This window comes from Pleurodeles waltl, chromosome 6 (genome assembly GCF_031143425.1).
Source record: "Pleurodeles waltl isolate 20211129_DDA chromosome 6, aPleWal1.hap1.20221129, whole genome shotgun sequence".
In the NCBI taxonomy this organism is placed as follows: Eukaryota; Metazoa; Chordata; class Amphibia; order Caudata; family Salamandridae; genus Pleurodeles; species Pleurodeles waltl.
In genome coordinates, this window is record NC_090445.1 from 1,711,550,119 (window position 1) to 1,711,572,006 (window position 21,888).

The window sequence follows — 21,888 nt, forward strand, 5'->3', positions numbered from 1 at the left end:
CAGCTCTCGGCGCTGGCCGGACACCTTGTCATCTTGGGCACATAACTGCATGTCCCCAAGCCTGAACAAATATATAATTCCTTTTGTGACTGGTACTCATGTAAAGCGCTGCAACGCCTGGGTCGACTTCGCGCTATATAACAACTGCAAAACAAGAAAGAAAGGAAAATCAAATATATATATATTCTGTTTTTGTGTTCGTTTACCACGCCCTGCTACCGTCATATCCCGCTATAGTTTCACTTTCTGTCTCCAAGCTGTCAGGGAGAGGAAACGGGGGAGGGAGGTGGGGGGTTGAGGGGCAGGGCGGGGGGTCTCTGTCTTCTGATTGGTGCTCGCCCCCCACTGGTGTGACATCGTGTATATAGAGTCCTGCTGGGCTGACTTTAGATGTCAGAAGTTTATTTCAAGGACTAAACACCCCAGGCCACCCTGTCCCAGCATTGCCCCCACCTCGCTATGACTGGCCCCCACTTCCTGCTGCTGCTCCTGGGGGGGCTCTGGCTGCAGCCAGCCCGGGCAGGTGAGTCATCTGAGGGGAGGGGGGCTCTACTCAGCGCTGTCTGACGAGGGGGGGGGGGGGCATTGCAATAGAAGGGGGGGTCGCCCACAGGGGGGGCGCTAATTAGTACCCCATGACGTCACGTGCCTGGGCTACTTCACTCCACAGCGATATATTACAGGTGTGTGATATTTTTCCATAAAGGGAAAAACTAAAGAAAGAATAGAAAATCCATCGTGGACGTCATTCCCCCTTGCGACCCTGGCACTCTCTTTGCGACCCCTGGACTCAGAGGTGCCAAAGTCAGCGCCAGAAACACTGGGGCAGCTTATAATAAAACAAACGGGTTTTAAATGCATGTTGTGTGTGTGCTTGCAGGTGTATGTGCAGGGCCGGCTTTAGTAATGGTGGCGCTGGTGCCACAATCTTTTTTGCCCCCCCAGGACTTTCTCCTCATATTCCCTCACTACCACCCCAGGCTATGGGGAGATGTCTCTCATCTCCCCATAGCCCCTCTCACGTACATTTCATTTGTTTTAACGTGCAGCAGTGCTTTAAATGGGCTGGTGCTGTCCGGTACGGTGTTCCAGCACTTGTTTATTTTGCGAGGGAGAGTACCTGCAAGTATCAAGACAAGCACTTACAATGCAATGGGTTTCGCGTGTGCTCGAGTTAGAGCCATTAGCGCTGTAAATTCTTAACTGGACTGTTCTTGCTACAAATTGAAAAGGAAAAGTAAAAAGAACTTCGCTCGCAGTCAGACATATCGGCAAAGTGCAATTATCCATGTAACAGGGTCGATGGCGAAGGCGGTAACAAAACTGCCCCAAGGAGGGACTAACGTAAAGAAAGCATTTACCAACGTCAAAGGATTTTTGAAAGGCAAAGCCCTCGAACAAGTGAAAGTGGTGGGCTGAGGTGGGTGTGGTTAAAAGCCCAGATACATAGCAAAACGTCGGCAATGGAGCGCTTGCGCGCTGCTACGCTCCACCTGGTGACACCAACTAATACTAGGCAAAGCGCAACAGAGTTAGTATAAATGAAGAAAAACGATAGGGTCAACTTAGCTGGGGAGTGCGGGGTGTAATGAGAATAGAAGCGACGCCTCCACTACGGGCTACCGGGGGCTTTTTAGAGTGTCGGTCTATGGTTAGCTTGGATGAAGATGCATTGGAAATACAAGTGGGCGAGAGGGACTCCCGGAGCTAGAATAACTGCGCACCATGGTACCCAGGTGGTGATTAGGAGCAACATGGAGAGAACCTCCACGCAGTCTAAAAGGTCCGCGTGCAGGACCCAGAGTAACACCAAGCGCAGCCAAGGTTAAGGAATGCATGTGGCTCCGGTGAATACCGGGGGCAGCTCATACAGAATAGTTTATCTGTCCGTGTTATTAACAGGCAGTCAACATGTCATGCGCACTGCGGCTGCGCAACAGAGGCAGGCCCTCAGCAGGTTAACAGCAGTCAGAGCAGGCGAGATGGCACAGCTTTCATTTTAAACAAAGCAGGCTTCCAGTAGCGAAACTACGGACAAACTGGGGGGGGGGGGGGGCAGAAACGTGCACCAGCATTGCCACAAAGAACAGGACGCAAACTGACAAGAAAAGGCAAGCCTGAGGGAGGGAGCACAGTGGGAATTGCATCAAGTGGTACCGAATTCCCGCCAAGAAAAATCCCACATACAACGAGCAGAACCGAGATGGTTAGTAGGGGTCACCAAGAACCAATCCCTTCAACAGATACAGATTTCTAACCAAAGCAACAATCGTACTGGTGTGTGCCATCAATCCATAGTCATGACCAGGCAAGGCGCAATCAAGACCTCCAAATCCCCGCCAGTACGCTATGCATCGTGGGCCCCTTAACCAACCAGGGCCAGGGTTTGTCCATCATACTGTATTGGGGGGGAAACACCCTGAAGGCTGACTCCGGAACACCGAAGTCATGGACAACAAAAGCGGAACTACGCTTTCCTTAACCACGACTTCACTGTTTTGTGCCTTAGCCACGCATGTGCTGAACAACGCACATGCGTGGTTAAGCCAGAAACAAGGGGGTCGGCTGAGGAGGACGACGCGACCAGGTGGGGGGTTTGGGGTTTTAGTTTTATGGGCGGGGTGGGGGGGTCGGGTATTTTCAGTTTTAGGGGCGGGGTGGGGGGGTCGGGGTTTTAGTTTTAGAAGTGGGGTGGGGGTCGGGGTATTTTCAGTTTTAGGGGTGGGGCGGGGGTGGAGGGCTCGGGGTTTTAGTTTTAGGGGCAGGGTGGGGGTCGGGGTATTTTCAGTTTTAGGGGCGGAGTGGGGGGTTGGGGTTTTAGTTTTAGGGGCGGGGTGGGGATTGTGGTATTTTACGTTTTAGAGTTGGGGGTGGGGGGTTGGGGTTTTAGTTTTAGGGGTGGAGGTAGGGGGTTGTGGTATTTTCAGTTTTAGGGGTGGGGGCAGGGGTGGGGGGTTGGGGTTTAGTTTTAGGGACAGGGTGGGTGGTCGAGGTATTTTTAGTTTTAGGGGTGGGGCAGGGGTGGGGGTTGGGGTTATTTTAGGGGTGGGGGTTGGGGTGGTTTTAGGGGTGGGGGTTGGGGTAGTTTAGGTTTTAGGGATGGGGGTTGTGATTGTTTTAGGGGTGGGGGTTGGGGTGGTTTTAGGTTTTAGGGGTGGGTGGGGGTCGGGTAATTTTAGGGGCGGGTTGGGGTTTAGGTTTAGGGGCAGGGTGGGGGGCTCGGAGTAGTTTTAGGGGTGGGGGTTGGGGTACTTTAGGTTTCAGGGATGGGGTGGGGGTTGGGGTTGTTTTAGGTTTTGGGGGTAGGGTGGTGGTCGCAGTAATTTTAGGGAGGAGGTGGGGGTTGGGGTAGGTTTAGGGGGCAAGGGTGGGGGGTTGGTGTGGTTTTAGGGGGGGTGGGGTGGTCGCAGTAATTTTTAGGGGTGGTGGGCCGGGGGGGACGCATGCAGGAACAATGCATGCCTATCACTAATGCCTTTACCAGGAATGCCTTTACAACGAAAAATCATTGTTAAGGCATTCGTGGTAACAACGAGGTCGTTGTTCCGACCTCGTTGTTCAGGCATTCGTTGTTCCGGCAGGCGTCATTCCGACATACATTCGTATTGGGGGAGAGGACTACGTACGGCAACAGCCCCTTGTTTTATGGAACCCTTGCTCTCAACAGAGGTGGACATTAAAGATGGTCGCCACTGAACTAACAAGCATTTTCAATGCAATGGGTCTCGCATTTGTTTGAGTTAGAGCTATTAGCCTTGTAAAGCAAAAATAAAACGCAGCGTTATCGTGCTGCATGTAAAATAAACAGATAAAGTAGTCCGGAATCCAGGCTGAAAACATCGAGCCTCGTATGTTTTTGGTACTTTAACGGTGCTGTGTAGGTGGGCTAAACCCCGGAAAAAGCATGACGTATGCATGCCTTTCACAAATGAAAGCAAGCGGATTTTAAAAGGCAAGCCCACGAACCGATGAAAGACAACTGATGTGACGTGACCAGGGCTCCGAGCCCTTTTCTAACTCCTAAAGCGCTTGGCAAGTGAAACACATGCGCAAGCGCATGTGACACAGGCTTTACCCTAAAAATGGAAAAAAAAGTGCACAATCGTGCTGCTACAGTTGACTCGTAGTGAAACATATTGGCAAAAGTGCAATTATGTACGTAACCGGCAAAAGTGCAATTAACTATGTAACAGGGTCGATGTCAAGAAAAGTCCGGTAGGGAGTTTACAACTGCTAATAGCTGTAACTCGGAGACATGCGAGACCCTATTACTGTGGGTGAGAAGTTCGTCAGGATACAAGCACACGGGGTGTATTAACATTGATTGGTCGTGTAAATCGAAAATTAAAACCCTGGTTTTAACATGAGAATTGGATTTTTTTGTGTGCAGTTATTAGCAAATCACCATAGTCTCCGTGAATATGCACACTAGGTGCATTTCAAGCATACATAACGTATATATTAGAGCATGATTCTGCAATATAGAAATATTACATGTACATCACACTCGACATTGTTAATAAAAAAAAAACACATTTTTATTCTTCAGGAAAGCGCAATCTGAGAGTGAGTGCATCTGTCTGCACGGTGCACATTTAGCAGTGTGCGCTCTGCACAGACAGTGACTGTAGCCTTGGAACTGTGAGCTGTGATTCCTCTGAACTGTGCACATCCTGCAGTGTGCACCGTGTTTACACACTTCACCTCTTAGCAGAGCTGCGTTCACCCAGCCCAGCCTTGTGTACAGTGGTGTGCACGCTCTGCTGAGCTTTGAATCAATCGAGGGGGTGTGTCCATGCCACTAAAAAACCCCTCCCCGCACCCAAAAGGTAGAAACACTGAAACACACTTATCTGTGGGGCCATCGACAAAATACAGATAAAGTTAAGATCTGTGAATTAATTTCAATTATTTAATGGCTACATACCTACAATAACTTTGCTTCTATCTTCTCAATTTCTAAGAAACCCTCCATTTATTTTGAAACCATACATATAAAATAAATATGAACATCACGCACCATGCATAAGAGATCGACGTACATAATAAATTAACTGACACCTGGTTGCTTGCTGAACAAGCACACATGACCTGTGTGTGAAATGTGTTCGAGTGCACACATACACACAACTGTGCCGCTTGGTGCACAAGTGGATAGGAGTGTTGTGTAGAATATGTTATAGACCTCACACAATTGTGTCACTTGCTGCACAGTACATCAGTGTTGTGTACAGTATGTTCGAGAACACGCGCACACATAACCCTGCTGTTTGCGGCAGAAGATAGTACGAGTTGTCTGTAGAATCTGTTCGAGTAAACAAACATACAACCTTGTCGTTTGCGGCACAAGTACATGAGTTGTTGTAGGAGGCTGGCCTGGCGTATAGTGGTACCTTGTGGTACTTACACCTTGTGCCAGGTCCAGTTATCCCTTCTTAGTAGAATATAGGTGTTTCTAGCAGCTTAGGCTGATAGAGGTAGCTGTAGCAGAGCAGCTTAGGCTGAACTAGGAGACATGCAAAGCTCCTACTATACCACTTATATCATATAGCACTATATCATAAGAAAACACAAAACTCAGAGTTACTAAAAATAAAGGTACTTTATTTTAGTGACAATGTGCCAAAAATATCTCAGAGGATATACTCCTTAGGAGATAAGTAAAATACACAAAATATACACACAAACCTAAATCAGGCAAGTAAACAGTTAGAAAAGTAGTGCAAACACTGTAGAATACAATAGGATGCAATAGGCCTAGGGGCAACACAAACCATATACTAAGAAAGTGGAATGCAAACCACTTAGGGACCCCAGACCTAGTGTAGTGTGTAGAGAGTCGCTGGGAATGTAAGAAAACACTAAGGGTGTCCAAGATTCCCCACCCCAAGACCGTGAAAAGTAGGAGTAAAGTGACCCTACTTCCCCAGAAACACACTAAAGTCGTGATAGGAGATTCTGCAAAGACCACAACTGACTGCAAAGCACTGAAGATGGATTCCTGGACCTGAGGACCTGTAAAGGAAGGGGACCAAGTCCAAGAGTCACAAAAGTGTCTGGGTGGGGGGGGGGGCAGGAGCCCATTAAACCCCGGATGAAGGTGCAAAATGGCTACCTCTGGGTGAAAGAAGCTGAAGATTCTGCAACAACGGATGATGCCAGGAACTTCTCCTTTGCACAGAAGATGTCCCAAGGAATCCTGGAGGATGCAGAGTTGTTTCTTTGAAGAAAGACCACAAACAAGCCTTGCTAGCTTCAAAGGTTGCGGTTGAAGAAAATGGGTGCTGCCCAGGCCCAGGAAGGACCAGGAGGTCGCCACTTGAAAGAGGAGACAGAGGGGGTGCTCAGCAACACAGAGAGCTCACGCACAAGAAGGCTCCACCAGCAGAAGTACTTGAACACAGGTTCAAGAAAACTGAGCATGGCGGTCGTCTCAACACTACAAAGGAGGGTCCCACAAAGCCAATGGTCAACTCAGCGAGTTGAGCAATGCAGGATGGAGTGATGGGGACCTGGGCTATACTGTGTACGAAGGATTCCTTGCAAAAGTGCACAGAAGCCCTAGCAGCTGCATTTCACGCAGTGCACAGGATTACTGTCTTCCGAGGGGAGGCAAGGACTTACCTCCGCATAATTTGGACAGATGGACCACTGGACTGTCGGGGTCACTTGGATCCAGCACCTGTGTTCCAGGAACCGCGCTTGTCACGATGAGAGAGGGCCCAGAGGACCGGTGAAGCAGAAGTTTGGTGTCTGCGTTAGCAGAGGGAATATTCCATCGACCCACAGGAGATTTCTTCTTGGCTTCCAGTGGAGGGTGAAGGCAGACAGCCCCCAGAGCATGCACCGCCAAGAAACAGTCGAGAAAGCCAGCAGGGTTAGGCACTACAATGTCACTGGTAGTCTTCTTGCTACTTTTTTGCAGTTTTGCAAGCGTCCTGGAGCAGTCAGCAGTCGATCCTTGGCAGAAGTCAAAGAGGGAGATGCAGTGGTACTCTGGTGAGCTCTTGCTTTTGTTATCTGAAGAATAACCCACAGGAGGGACCCTAAATAGCCCTCAGAGGAGGATTGGCCACCTAACCGGGTAAGCACGTATCAGGAGGGGTCTCTGACATCACCTGCTGGTGTTGGCCACTCAGAGGCATCCATTGTGCCCTCACACCTCTGCATTCAAGATGGCAGAGGTCTGGGACACAATGGAGGAGCTCTGGGCACCATCCTTTGGTGGTGATGGACAGGGGAGTGGTCACTCCCCTTTTCTTTGTCCAGTTTCGTGCCAGAGCAGGGACTGGGGGATCCCTGAACCATTGTAGACTGGCTTATGCAAGGAGGGCACCGTCTGTGCCCTTCAAAGCATTTCCATGGGCTGGGGGAGGCTACTCCTCCCCAGACCTTAACACCTATTTCCAAAGAGAGAGGGTGTAACACCCTCTCTCAGATGAAATCCTTTGTTCTGCCTTCCTGGGATTGGGCTGCCCAGACCCCAGGAGGGTAGAAGCCTGTCTGTGGGTTGGCAGCAGCGGTAGCTGCAGTGACAACCCCAGAGAGCTGGTTTGGCAGTACCCGGGGTCCATGCTGGAACCCCGGGGATGCATGGGATTGGCACCCCAATACCAGATTTGGCATGGGGGGACAATTCTATGATCTTAGACATGTTACATGGCCATATTTGGAGTGACCATTGTGAAGCTACATATTGACCTATATGTAGTGCACACGTGTAATGGTGTCACCGCGCTCACAAAGTTCGGGGAAATTGCCCTGAACAATGTGGGGGCACCTTGGTTAGTGCCAGGGTGCCCTCACACTTAGTAACTTTGCACCTAACCTTCAATAAGTGAGGGGTAGACATATAGGTGACTTATAAGTTACTTAAGTGCAGTGTAAAATGGCTGTGAAATAATGTGGACGTTATTTCACTCAGGCTGCAGTGGCAGTCCTGTGTAAGATTTGTCTGAGCTCCCTATGGGTGGCAAAAGAAATGCTGCAGCCCATAGGGATCTCCTGGAACCCCAATACCATGGGTACCTTGGTACCATATACTAGGGAATTATAAGGGTGTTCCAGTGTGCCAATCAGAATTGGTAAAAACGGTCATAAGCCTGCAGTGACAATTGTAAAAGCAGAGAGAGCATAACCACTGAGGTTCTGGTTAGCAGAGCCTCAGTGAGACAGTTAGGCATCACACAGAGAACACATACATATAGGCCACAAACTTATGAGCACGTGTGTCCTGGCTAGCAGGGTCCCAGTGACACATAACAAACATACTGACAACATAGGGTTTTCACTATGAGCACTGGGCCCTGGCTAGCAGGATCCCAGTGAGACAGTGAAAACACCCTGACATACACTCACAAACAGGCCAAAAGTGGGGGTAACAAGGCTAGAAAGAGGCTACCTTCCTACAGACAGAAGCAGCGGTGCACCTCTGTACTGAACTGTCCACACATCACTAACCCCCTGTGGACACATCCACGGAGCTCTCGTGGCACCCCTCTAGCAGAGCTACAGATGAGGAGAGCACAACCAGGGAAAATCAAATAGAGGCGTAGAAGCTCATTGGTATATCCTTGCGTGACTGAGAGCTCATGTTTGAAGCACACACGGCTCAGTAAGTAGTAGCATAAATACAGCGCCATGTGCTCTGGATGCCTGGAGGTTCTTGTATTATTTCATTTAAGTAAGATTTATAGACGAGTTGGAGATTTCTCGTTACTTTTTAGAACAACGCTAGCCGGTTAACGCGGTTACCTTCTCTTAGTAAGCACTCACATACTCTACATATTTATGCGGGGTGACGTCAGCCTCATTCACGCTACTTGCGATGACGCAATAGGCTTCTCTTTTTTATCATTCCGTTGAGTTATATTCATCAGTTTCAGTACACTTTTCGTTTAGTATGTTCCAATATTTAGAGAGCATTCTGTAGGGTGAAAGCTCGTTCTCTAGACGGCCTACCTGGCTCCTGCTATGTAATTATTGTGGTTCATTTTCTAGATATCTTAAACCATTCATAGGAAATTTCAGCTAAATGTGTCTTCATTTTATTAAACCATCAGGTCTGAGGAAGCTCATTATATTTTTAAGACACATGGGTGAAATTCAATTAGTGTTCGTTGATTTATTATCTTCTTTCTGTTATTGTTTTCGGGCACGTCACTATCTTACGGGTGTTATGTCTGCATGTGGTGGCGAATAGCTGTTTTTTCATAGATCACTTTTAGGTGTTTTTAATCACCCCATATATTTATAAAAAGAAGAATTTATGTATATTACAAGGTCTTTCAGCTATTTTGGCTGTATCATATGTATTTGTCTATCAGCTTTACTGGGAACTATACAGTTTTCCTTATGTTTTTATTTAGATGTCTCTGAAGGTTTACTGCCCTGTTTTGCATGAAATTGCCCTGATGAACGTGGCTGTTAAATAATTATAATAACAAGTTTCTTTGTCCACCAAAATGCACATCGGCAAAGGATTGTCCGTTGCACAGGATTGTTAGCAAAGGATTGTCCGTTGCACAGGATTGTTAGCAAAGGATTGTCCTTTGCACAGGATTGTTAGCAAAGGATTGTCCGTTGCACAGGATTGTTAGCAAAGGATTGTCCGTTGCACAGGTTGTTAGCAAAGGATTGTCCGTTGCACAGGATTGTTAGCAAAGGATTGTCCGTTGCACAGGATTGTTAGCAAAGGATTGTCCGTTGCACAGGATTGTTAGCAAAGGATTGTCCGTTGCACAGGTTGTTAGCAAAGGATTGTCCGTTGCACAGGTTGTTAGCAAAGGATTGTCCGTTGCACAGGATTGTTAGCAAAGGATTGTCCGTTGCACAGGTTGTTAGCAAAGGATTGTCCGTTGCACAGGATTGTTAGCAAAGGATTGTCCGTTGCACAGGATTGTTAGCAAAGGATTGTCCATTGCACAGGATTGTTAGCAAAGGATTGTCCGTTGCACAGGTTGTTAGCAAAGGATTGTCCGTTGCACAGGTTGTTAGCAAAGGATTGTCCGTTGCACAGGATTGTTAGCAAAGGATTGTCCATTGCACAGGATTGTTAGCAAAGGATTGTCCGTTGCACAGGATTGTTAGCAAAGGATTGTCCGTTGCACAGGATTGTTAGCAAAGGATAGCCTATTGGCAAGGAATTTTCTAATCGCCATAAAACACCTAAATCATGTGAATCTCGCAACAAAGCCAATGATGAGCTTTAATGAACATGAAGACTCATAAAACGAGCGGATCATTGCAGAATAAAGCGATTCTTGTGATTACTTAAAGGATACAACTATATTCAATTCAACTTACGTCTATCAATGAAATAAGCCAACAATGAAGAAATATGATAATGAATATACGCTGGGTTGCTCAGCATAAATCGATCGCGATTTCTGAACTTTATTTTTTGAGCGATAAATATTTTGATATGAACTATTTCCATTATTGTTGCAATTGAGTTTATGTTATGCTTGTAATTTTTGTTCAGCCTATTAGTGTATATTGTTTGTTCTGTTTGTAGTCATTGTCATGTATGCATTTTAGGGGGGAAAAAGTTTTCTTTCACTTAAAAACTCAGTTTAGGGTGAGATGTATAATTTGTACATTGGTCTGTATGAATGTTGGAGTGAGTGATGGTTTTTCTTTGTTTCAGCAGTTAGTGGTAGAATATTAGATAAATAAGAAGATTGTTTTGAGAGATATGTTTAATAAATGTATATATCTTTATATACATTCATATGCTGTAAGAGTCACACGTGGTTCCCATAATATCTTACATGAGTTTAAATAAGAGACATATGCACTTGTAGTACGCAAATTTGTAGAGACTTTCTAGCTACTCTAGTGTCACCCTAGAGAGCACAAAGGCCTTCACCCCATGGGGTCGGAAACTCGTCTGTTAGTGGCAGATTGGCATAGATGGGTAACCCTAACACTAAAGGGTTGGTTAGGGTACAGGGGGCACCTCTAAGATGCCCTCTAAAAGTGTGGGGGGTAACCGTGCCAAAAGGGGCACTTTCCTAACAGACGAAGAATCGCAAAAGATTGAAAAGCAAGGCAAAAGGCGTTCTCTACATACAAACACAGGATCTGGAACGATACGCCACCTAATTCATCTCGAGAGCCCCAGCCCAGCCTCAAGCGAGCTACAATGTAGGAAACAGCTGAGTGCTCTACTTTAACGAACAGTGCAGCATGTTGCAGCAACATCTAGGTATGCTCTATGTAAATACCATATAATAGTAAAAAGGTCTAATGTAGCCTCTATTCCATGGTTTAAGCATGTGTCAAGCTGGTTTCGCATTCTGGGGCTTGGGAATTATTGGGAGAATCCACAGGATTTAGGGAAGGCTCATAAACTGTCTCTGAAAATAGCTTATTGGTCTTACGTTAGGAACAACAATCTCCCGGGTACAACACACGGACGATTGACCAATGCATTCCTTAAATTCAAATGGTGTCCTCAGTATGAGCCCTATTTAGATCTCCTCTCTGATTCTTTGGGAAAGAGCTTGGATGCTCGTTTCCGTTATGGGTGTTTACAGCTATTGTCTTTTACTGGCAGTTGGGGGACACCGTCCGTGTCCAACTTATGTCCATGTTGCAATTCTGCTCTATAAACAATTGAACATTTTATGTTCTTCTCTCCAGTGTATGTCGCCCCCAGACGTAAGTGGATCCGACCATCATGTCAGATAATGGGTTTTAAACGATTTGCTATTGCCTTTAGAATTTTAAAGCATAACACTTCTGTTATTTTGATCCATGCAGTTAGCAAGTTCCTTGTGGCTGCATGGTATATACGGAAACATTGTAACTTGCAATTTGTATGTCTCAGGGTATGCACTGAGAGATCTTTTATTGGTGTTATTCTTAATCATTGAAGGTATTCTCCTTTTACATTTTATTATACATTATTTATTTGTAAATATTTGTTTTTATTTTGTAATTTGTATTTATAAGGAGTATTCTTTTGCTTTGATGGTTTTTTTATGATCAAATAAAGCTTGTTGTACTGTACCTAAAAAAAGGTACAAATTTGGAAAAGATTTGTTAGCATTGGAGTAAAGATATACATTTTGGAGAGAGCAGCGCCAGGCTCTTCTGCCCAGTGTGACGACTATAGTGTATGTCCCACCAACTGACCTTTAAAATGTATGTACTTCTTACCATTATTATTATTATTTATGTTTTTGTTTCATCCTTTCAACCCTCCTCTCCCCAGCCCCATGCTAAGCGTTTTGTTGGCTATTTGGGTAGTTTGTGCTTGGGCCTCCATAACATTGTGTGCACATAAATTATCCACACCAAATTTGTGTCTTGTTTTCCCAACATCCTGGTGATTCTAAAGGTACCCATGGTTTGTGGATTCTCCTAGAGGGGACTGAGAAAATAGGCAAAATAATACAACATTTTGAGTTTGTTGGGGAAAACTAGGGGAAAGTGCTCCACATAAAAATGTCTTGATTTTACCCCTAAAAAATGTCATCCACAAACAGTTTGCTGTACTCAAGTCACAATCTTCCCACCTTTCAGGAACATGCAGAGCTGAATCAAAAAACCTAATGTTGTATCACAAGTTTGGGATTTTTCTAAGAAATAACCTATTTTTCCTATTTTTGTGCTCTCAACCTACTTCCAGTTTGTGGTTGAAACCAGTCTGTCTGGAAAAGCTATAGATTTCTTAAAAGTAGTCAAAAATCCAAATTCAGCAAGAAGTCATATGTCAATCTCCTTCAAGGTTTTCCCAAGGAAAATAACTGTTGAATTGAAGAAATATTAAAAAGAATCAGGAAAAAATGGGCATTTGTGACAACATTTTCATCTGTAACTCTTTGTCACAATGGCCGATTGACAAAAGTAATATATCATTATGTCCGCTAGACCCTTCTGGTTGCAGAGATATATAGGGTTTGTGGGTTCTCCAAGAACCCAAGGCGCCCAGAGCAAACACCTGAGCTCCACTATACAATATTTTTTCATTGAGTACCAAGTATAGGCTAATTCTTATAGCGAAATAGGCAGGATGAAAAATGGGACTTGAGAAAACTTATGTATTTCTAAAATGGGCACAAGATATAGGCCCTCATTACAACCCTGGCGGTCAGTGTTAAAGCGGCGGTAAGACCGCCAACAGGCCGGCGGTAAAAAAAATGGAATCATGACCATGGCGGAAACCGCTAACATAGACAGCCACTTTAACACTCCAACCACCACGGCGGTAGAAACAAACACTGCGGCGGTCTCCGCCAACATACAGGCGGAAGACAATGTCCCGCCCACACTATTATGAGAGGCCAATCCGCCACGTTTTCAGAGGCAGAACCAACGCAAATATAAACATTGCGGAAACAGGACTTGGAAGGGAAAACACTCACCTCTACACATTCCACGAGGAACCAGAACGCCATGGAGCCAGAACTCCACATACTCCCTGCGATGGTATTCCTGCTCCTCTACCAGGAGCACGAAAGACGGCAGCGACGACCACAGTGTGTACTGCACCTACAACACAGGGGAGGGGGGAGGGAAAAGAGAGTGACACACACACGCAACACCCCCACCCTCACCCACAACAACATACACGCAAATACATGCTGCAACATTACATTAACCCACCTCCACCCCCCCTTCAAGAACGCAAGGACAAAAGGAAATGAGTTGAATGATTGTAATAAATAAAAATCCATTAGTCAAAACTTGAAATACAGTATAAACAATTATGTACACCAACTACACAAGTCCAGATAGTCCACCATTCACAGTCCGTGGACCACTGGGCCCAAAATGCATGGGCGAGGCCCACACTCGATACCAGACTCCAAACGGAGAAAACACTGCAGGGGCATCAGATCGAAATGAAACAGGCACCTCAGGGGGAAGGGAAAGGGGGGCACCTCAGCCGGATGAGTGCACAACGCCAGCTCCACGAGGGGGCCCCATGCCCACTGCTGTATCCTGGGGAGTGCAAAGCCACAGTCTCTCAAGTCTCTCAAGTGGATGGGTTGCCCACTGCTCTATCCTGGGGAGTGCAAAGCTACAGTCTCAGAAGTCTCTCAAGTGGGTGGGTTGCCCACTGCTATATCCTGGGGAGTGCAAAGCCACAATCTCTCAGGTCTCTCAAGTGGGTGGGTTGCCCACTGCTCTATCCTGGGGAGTGCAAAGCCACAGTCTCAGAAGTCTCTCAAGTGGGTGGGTTGCCCACTGCTCTATCCTGGGGATTGCAAAGCCACAGTCTCAGAAGTCTCTCAAGTGGGTGGGTTGCCCACTGCTGTATCCTGGAGAGTGCAAAGCCACAGTCTCTCAAGTCTCTCAAGTGTGTGGGTTGCCCACTGCTCTATCCTGGGGAGTGGAAAGCCACAGTCTCTCAAGTCTCTCAAGTGGGTGGGTTGCCCACTGCTCTATCCTGGGGATTGCAAAGCCACAGTCTCTCAAGTGGATAACAGTCTCCCCTGGTTTTGGAGGGGGCTTTGTGCCCAGAGTGCTTCATCCTGCCAAGGACTGAGGTAGTGGATGCCTTTCTCCACTGGTTCTGGAGGGGGTTTTGTGCCCAGAGTGCTTCATCCTGCCAAGGACAGAGGTAGTGGATGTGATACTCCACTGGTTCTGGAGGGGGCTCTGTGCCCAGAGTGCTTCATCCTGACAAGGACTGAGGTAGTGGATGTGATACTCTACTGCCGGTAGTGCAACATGCAAGCTGCTCAGGCTCCTGAAACTGACCACCAGCCTCGTACTACTGACCACTGGGGATGGCAGCCATGTCTGCGGTGGTGCCACTGGCTCAGGATGTCGTGGGCCGCTGGTGGTGCTGGCAACGATGTCAGTGGCATCGGTGCTTGCGGCGGACTCTGTGGCATCAGTGCTGGCGGCGGGCTCTATGGCGGCATTGCTGGCGGCGGGCTCTATGGCGGCGTTGCTGGTGGCGGTCTTTGTGGTGGTGGTGCTGGTGGCGGTCTTTGTGGTGGCGGTGCTGGTGGCAGTCTCAGTGACTGCGGTGCTGGTGGCGGTCTCAGTGACTGCGGTGCTGGTGGCGGGCTCAGTGACTGCAGTGCTGGTGGTGGGCTCAGTGTCTGTGGTGCTGGTGGTGGTGCAGGTGGGGGTGCTGGTGGCGGTCTTGTCCACCGTGCAGGTTGGCGTCGACGTGGACCTGCCCTTGATTTTCTGGCCCTTCCCCACCTTGGATGGTGGCGCAGCTGTCTTGCCACTATCCACTTTTGTTTTGCCTGAGCCCTTGGTGGCAGGTGTTTTCGCCTTCTCCCTCCAGGATGTGGGCAACTTTTTTACCTTTGGAGGTGGCGGAATGTCCTTGCCCTCGCTCCGTGGAACACTGGCAGCCCTGTTGCTTGGTGCACTCCAAAAGCCTGCAGTTGCTGCCACCACAGTGCCTGGTGATGTGGTGGCTGAGGTGCTGGGTTGGGACCTGGAAAGGCGGGCCCTAGGGGACAGAGATGGGGGAGGTTTAGGGAAGAGGTCAATATTAGACAGGAAAAGCTTTTAAGACACACTGGGACGGGTAGATGGAGGGGGTTTGTGAGTGGAGGAAGAGGGAGTGGTTGTAGGAGGTGTACGTTTGCTGACTTTGGGTGAAGGTGCATGGGCTGGAGGCTGTTGTGAGGTGGTTGGCTGTTGGGTGGGTGTTTGGCTGCGTTTGTGTAGTTTGGGAGGAGGGCTCACAGACACACTGGTAGAGGACACAGGATGTGTGAATGGTAGTGGGGGTGGTGAGTGCACGTGAGCGGAGTGTGGTGATGGGCGTGCTGGTGATGGAGGTAGTGGCTGAAGATGTAGTGCATGCAGGTGTGAGTTGAGACGAGACAGGGAGTGAGGAGGGAGACGTGGAGGAGGGAGACACAGTGGAGGCAGTGGATATTGGTATGTGTGCATGGGTATGATGCTTGTGTGAGTGCCTGTGGGATGTGTGGTGCTTATGTTTGCCAGAGCCACCCTTATGTGTTGAGGTGTGTGCATGCTGGTCTGATGGTGTGCTTGGGATAGGCTGAGGTACAGGGGATTGGGTCTGGGTGGAGGAAGTTGGAGGGGGAGGCTGGACACAGGGACAATGGCTGCCATCAATGCTGAGGCCAGAGCCTGAAATACTCTCTTTTGGGCTCCCTGGCCAGAATGAAAGCCCTCCAGGTATGCATTTGTTTGTTGCAACTGCCTCTCTACACCCTGGATGGCATTCAGAATGGTAGACTGCCCAACAGTGAGGGATCTCAGGAGATCAATAGCCTCCTCACTGAGGGCAGCAGGGCTGACTGGGGCAGGGCCTGAGGTGCCTGGGGCGAAGGAGATACCCACCCTCCTGGGTGAGCGGCCAGGGGAGCGGCTGTACCTGTTGATGCGGTGGGCACAGAGGTGCCCGCCACCGTAAGGGAGCTCCCATCAGAGGAGGAGTCGCTGTCACTGATGTCACCTCCTGTCCCCGCCGTGGAGCTCCCCTCGCCCTCCATCCCACTGGTGGCTTCAGACTCCGTTGTCTCGCCTTCCAGGGCCATGTGGGATGCAGCTCCCTACTGCTCCGATGCCACTGCTCCTTCGCCTGATGATGCTAATGCACACAAGAACAGGGAGACCACAAAAAGGGGGGGGGACAGAAGAAAGATATGTTCAGTGCATGCAATGCCACTACCGTTGGCGGACACTACAGACACAGCAGCCCTCTGCACTACGCTATGCACTTAGAGTTCCCTAATTAATCACAGGGACCAGGGGTACAAGGCCTAAGCCCGATTGCTGCACACATGGAAGTCACAGGAGCCTGACTAGGTGTAGTTGGCTCTTACCACTGGTGGGGTTGGGGTGCCACATAGCCTGCCTCACGAAGGGACCTTGCCTACAAAACTCGCCCTGGCCTAGGGGAACCCACAGCCCACCTCCCCCACCCAGACACCTCGTAATGCGCGCAGAGCTAGATGGATGTGACTGTACTCACCCCCTTGTGGCTGCTGTGATGCCCTCAAGCGCCCATCCAACTCCAGATAGGCCACCGCCAGGATCCAGAACATCAGGGGGGTCATGGTGCGATGGGCACCCCTCCCACGTTGGGAGGCCATCTCCAGCTGGGCCTCCGCCATCTTCTTGCTCCAGCGGTGAATGTCCTCCCATCTTTTCCGGCAGTGGGTGCTCCGTCTGTGGTGGACTCCCAGGGTCCGGACGTCCTTGGCGATGGCACGCCAAATATCCTTCTTCTGGTGGGCGCTGACCTAGAGGAATAGTACATGGAAAAAGGAAAATCTTTAACCGTCCGGACTGTCACAGTCATTGACCCACGTTCCCATCCTTGCCCTGACGCACATACACTCACCGTCTGCTCATGCAGGCCTCAGTCCCTCCCTTGTATCTTCCATCTACACCACTCCAAACAGCCATTGCCCATATAGCATGCTCAGAGTGTACTCACCTGTTTGTCTGGAGGACCGTAGAGTGGCGTGTACTGGAGGAGGACCCCATCCACTAACTTCTCCAACTCCTCTGAAGTGAAGGCAGGGGCCCTTTCCCCAAACACATGAGCCATCGTTCGTTCCAGACTGAGGTCACAGCAGCACTTGCAGTGTAGGTCCTCTCCTGTTGAAGGTCCGGTATCAAGTGAGTGAACAGACAGAAAATGGCGGTCACGTCTGCGGCGGTGCGTACCGTCACCGCCGGCGTACATCGTCATTGGCTCCTGGGACCCATAGGGTCCAATGTTAAACAATGCAGGATTGGGCCGCAGTCTTCGACCGCCTACTGCAACGGTGTACAACGCCAGGGCAGTTACCTCATATCCCCTTGTCCCACCTTACAGGTCAGGCAGCTGCTATTTCAGGGGGCCACATGGCATTAATTTTAAATGCATCACACCTATCTAGGCCTTGCATACACACAGTGACAGGCACATTGCGGATTGACAAATGTGTGCAATAATCATTTTTTTAATACCTCAATGTTGGCTGACTCTCTGCTCGCTGTTCTCGTCCATAGGGCACGTCCGCTGGGGCAGGTGAGGAGATGGCGGCATCCTCCGGTGTAGAGACCGCTGGTGGACCTGTCGACAATGGAAGAGAGACACGTAATAGTCACCTACAGACTTGATCGTGCAACAATCCATGAACTGTGTGCCCAGTTGGAGCCAGACCTGATGTCAGCTATCCGCCATCCCACAGAAATCCCCCCTCTAGTGCAGGTCCTGTCAGTACTCCATTTCCTGGCAAGTGGGTCTTTTCAAACAACAGTGGCCATAGCATCAGGGATGTCCCAGCCTATGTTCTCTAACGTGTTGTCCAGAGTGTTGTCTGCCCTGCTGAAACACATGCGCAGCTTCATCGTTTTCCCTCAGGTGGAGGATTTGCCCACAGTGAAAGGTGACTTCTATGCCCTGGGACATATCACCAACATCATAGGTGCCATTAATGGGACACATGTGGCATTGGTACCCCCTGCAGGAGTGAACAGGTGTACAGAAACCGGAAGAGCTACCATTCAATGAATGTGCAGATGGTGTGTTTGGCCGACCAGTACATATCCCATGTGAATGACAAGTTTCCAGGCTCAGTGCATGAAGCTTACATTTTGAGGAATAGCAGCATCCCTTATGTGATGGGGCAACCCCAGAGGCACCGTGTGTGGCTAATAGGTGAGGACAAGGACCCTATACCGTGTGAATAGTTGTCTGTGTCTGGGGTTCTCCCTAAGGGTTAGTGTGTGTCTAACAGTTGTCCCTCGACATTTGCAGGTGACTCTGGTTACCCCAACCTGTCATGGCTACTGACCCCAGTGAGAAATCCCAGGACAAGGGCAGTGGAACTCTACAATGAGGCACATGGGCGAACTAGGAGAGTTATCGAAAGGACCTTCGGCCTCCTGAAGGCCAGGTTCCGGTGCTTCCATATGACAGGTGGTTCTCTCTACTACTCACCAAAGAAGGTGTGCCAGATCATCGTGGCCTGCTGTATGCTGCACAACCTGGCTTTGCGACAACAGGTGCCTTTTCTGCAGGAGGATGGTCCAGATGGAGGTCTTGTGGCAGCTGTGGAGCCTGTGGACAGTGAAGAAGAGGAGGCAGAAGAAGAGGATATCGACAACAGAAACAACGTTATCCAGCAATACTTCCAGTGAGACACAGGTAAGAAGATGTCACTGGCTCACACATCTCATACATCTGTTAGACCTATCCCATGTCTGTCACTTTCACCCAGTGTACAGGGAGTGCAGAATTATTAGGCAAATGAGTATTTTGACCACATCATCCTCTTTATGCATGTTGTCTTACTCCAAGCTGTATAGGCTCGAAAGCCTACTACCAATTAAGCATATTAGGTGATGTGCATCTCTGTAATGAGAAGGGGTGTGGTCTAATGACATCAACACCCTATATCAGGTGTGCATAATTATTAGGCAACTTCCTTTCCTTTGGCAAAATGGGTCAAAAGAAGGACTTGACAGGCTCAGAAAAGTAAAAAATAGTGAGATATCTTGCAGAGGGATGCAGCACTCTTAAAATTGCAAAGCTTCTGAAGCGTGATCATCGAACAATCAAGCGTTTCATTCAAAATAGTCAACAGGGTCGCAAGAAGCGTGTGGAAAAACCAAGGCGCAAAATAACTGCCCATGAACTGAGAAAAGTCAAGCGTGCAGCTGCCACGATGCCACTTGCCACCAGTTTGGCCATATTTCAGAGCTGCAACATCACTGGAGTGCCCAAAAGCACAAGGTGTGCAATACTCAGAGACATGGCCAAGGTAAGAAAGGCTGAAAGACGACCACCACTGAACAAGACACACAAGCTGAAACGTCAAGACTGGGCCAATAAATATCTCAAGACTGATTTTTCTAAGGTTTTATGGACTGATGAAATGAGAGTGAGTCTTGATGGGCCAGATGGATGGGCCCGTGGCTGGATTGGTAAAGGGCAGAGAGCTCCAGTCCGACTCAGACGCCAGCAAGGTGGAGGTGGAGTACTGGTTTGGGCTGGTATCATCAAAGATGAGCTTGTGGGGCCTTTTCGGTTTGAGGATGGAGTCAAGCTCAACTCCCAGTCCTACTGCCAGTTCCTGGAAGACACCTTCTTCAAGCAGTGGTACAGGAAGAAGTCTGCATCCTTCAAGAAAAACATGATTTTCATGCAGGACAATGCTCCATCACATGCGTCCAAGTACTCCACAGCGTGGCTGGCAAGAAAGGGTATAAAAGAAGGAAATCTAATGGCATGGCCTCCTTGTTCACCTGATCTGAACCCCATTGAGAACCTGTGGTCCATCATCAAATGTGAGATTTACAAGGAGGGAAAACAGTACACCTCTCTGAACAGTGTCTGGGAGGCTGTGGTTGCAGCTGCACGCAATGTTGATGGTGAACAGATCAAAACACTGACAGAATCCATGGATGGCAGGCTTTTGAGTGTCCTTGCAAAGAAAGGTGGCTATATTGGTCACTGATTTGTTTTTGTTTTGTTTTTGAATGTCAGAAATGTATATTTGTGAATGTTGAGATGTTATATTGGTTTCACTGGTAATAATAAATAATTGAAATGGGTATATATATTTTTTTTGTTAAGTTGCCTAATAATTATGCACAGTAATAGTCACCTGCACACACAGATATCCCCCTAACATAGCTAAAACTAAAAACAAACTAAAAACTACTTCCAAAAATATTCAGCTTTGATATTAATGAGTTTTTTGGGTTCATTGAGAACATGGTTGTTGTTCAATAATAAAATTAATCCTCAAAAATACAACTTGCCTAATAATTCTGCACTCCCTGTATGGACCCTGACTTGTCACTCTGCCTTTCCATTTCACAGATGTGGGTCCCACTATGTGACCTCTGCTATATTACCTCATGGACTAGAGCTGTGTGACATAGGTATGTTGACAATACAATCAACATTGCTATTTTCCTTAGTTATTTCAAATACATATTTTTTGTGAAAGCACAGACTGACTCCAGATTGGTTTGTGATTCAAGGGTGTTTATTTCAGTGCAAGTTAGTGGAGGGGGTTGTAAAATGGGCAGGGGTGATGGTGGAGGATTGTCCACGGCAGAGTCCAGTCTATTTGTTTCACAGGTGCATTGTCCAAAGTGGCATAGGAAGGGGAGCTAGGGCAGTTGATGGATGGACAGGGTGACGAAGTGGGACAGAAGGATGACATTCATGGTGGTCTCATTTCCTGGCGGGGGTCTTGACATTGTTCTCTGTTTGTGGGGTGGTTCTCCAACTGTAGGGTGTGGGGTGCTGGTGTCGTGGTCCTGTGGCGGTGCCTCCTGTCCACTAGCGCCGGCGGAGGTGGTGGGCTGTTCATCATCCAGGCTAGTGTCAGGGACCCCATGTTGTGCCACAGTGTCCCTCCTGGTGTTCACAAGGTCCTACAGCACCCCTGCAATGGTGACCAGGGTGGTGTTGATTGACTTAAGTTCCTCCCTGATCCCCAGATACTGTTCCTCCTGCAGCCGCTGGGTCTCCTGAAACTTGGCCAGTACAGTTGCCATCGTCTCCTGGGAATGATGGTATGCTCCCATGATGTTGGAGAGGGTCTTGTGGAGAGTGGGTTCTCTGGGCCTGTCCTCCCCCTGTCGCACAGCAGTCCTCCCATTTCCCCTGTTTTCCTGTTCCTCTGTCTCTTGAACCGTGTGCCCACTGCCACTGCCCCTAGGTCCCTGATTTTCTTGGGTTGGTGGGTTTGCCTGGGGTCCCTGTAGTTGTGGACACACTGCTGCTTGACGTGTCCTTGGGACAGAGGAATGGGCCCGCTGGGTGGGTGCTGTGCTGGTGTTTCCTGAGGCGGGAGGCTCTGTGGTGGCATGTGCCAGTGTGAGGGGAACCGACTGTCCCGAGGTCCCAGATGGACTGGGCTGGTCATCTTGATCCAGTAGGACAGAGCTGCTGTCCTCACTGTGGGCCTCTTCTGTGGG

The 21,888-nt window shown here is 48.5% G+C and overlaps 1 protein-coding gene across 1 annotated transcript in view; it reads left to right on the forward strand.

Moving 5' to 3' along the window:
* The first annotated feature begins 340 nt into the window (after positions 1-340).
* The window catches only part of LOC138301823 (major histocompatibility complex class I-related gene protein-like), a 95,404-nt gene continuing 73,856 nt past the window's right edge, over positions 341-21,888 (forward strand). Inside the window, exon 1 of the mRNA XM_069242321.1 lies at positions 341-523. Within this exon, the coding sequence (XP_069098422.1) occupies positions 460-523 (64 nt within the window). The 5' untranslated portion in view covers positions 341-459. The remainder of the gene's footprint in view (positions 524-21,888) is intronic.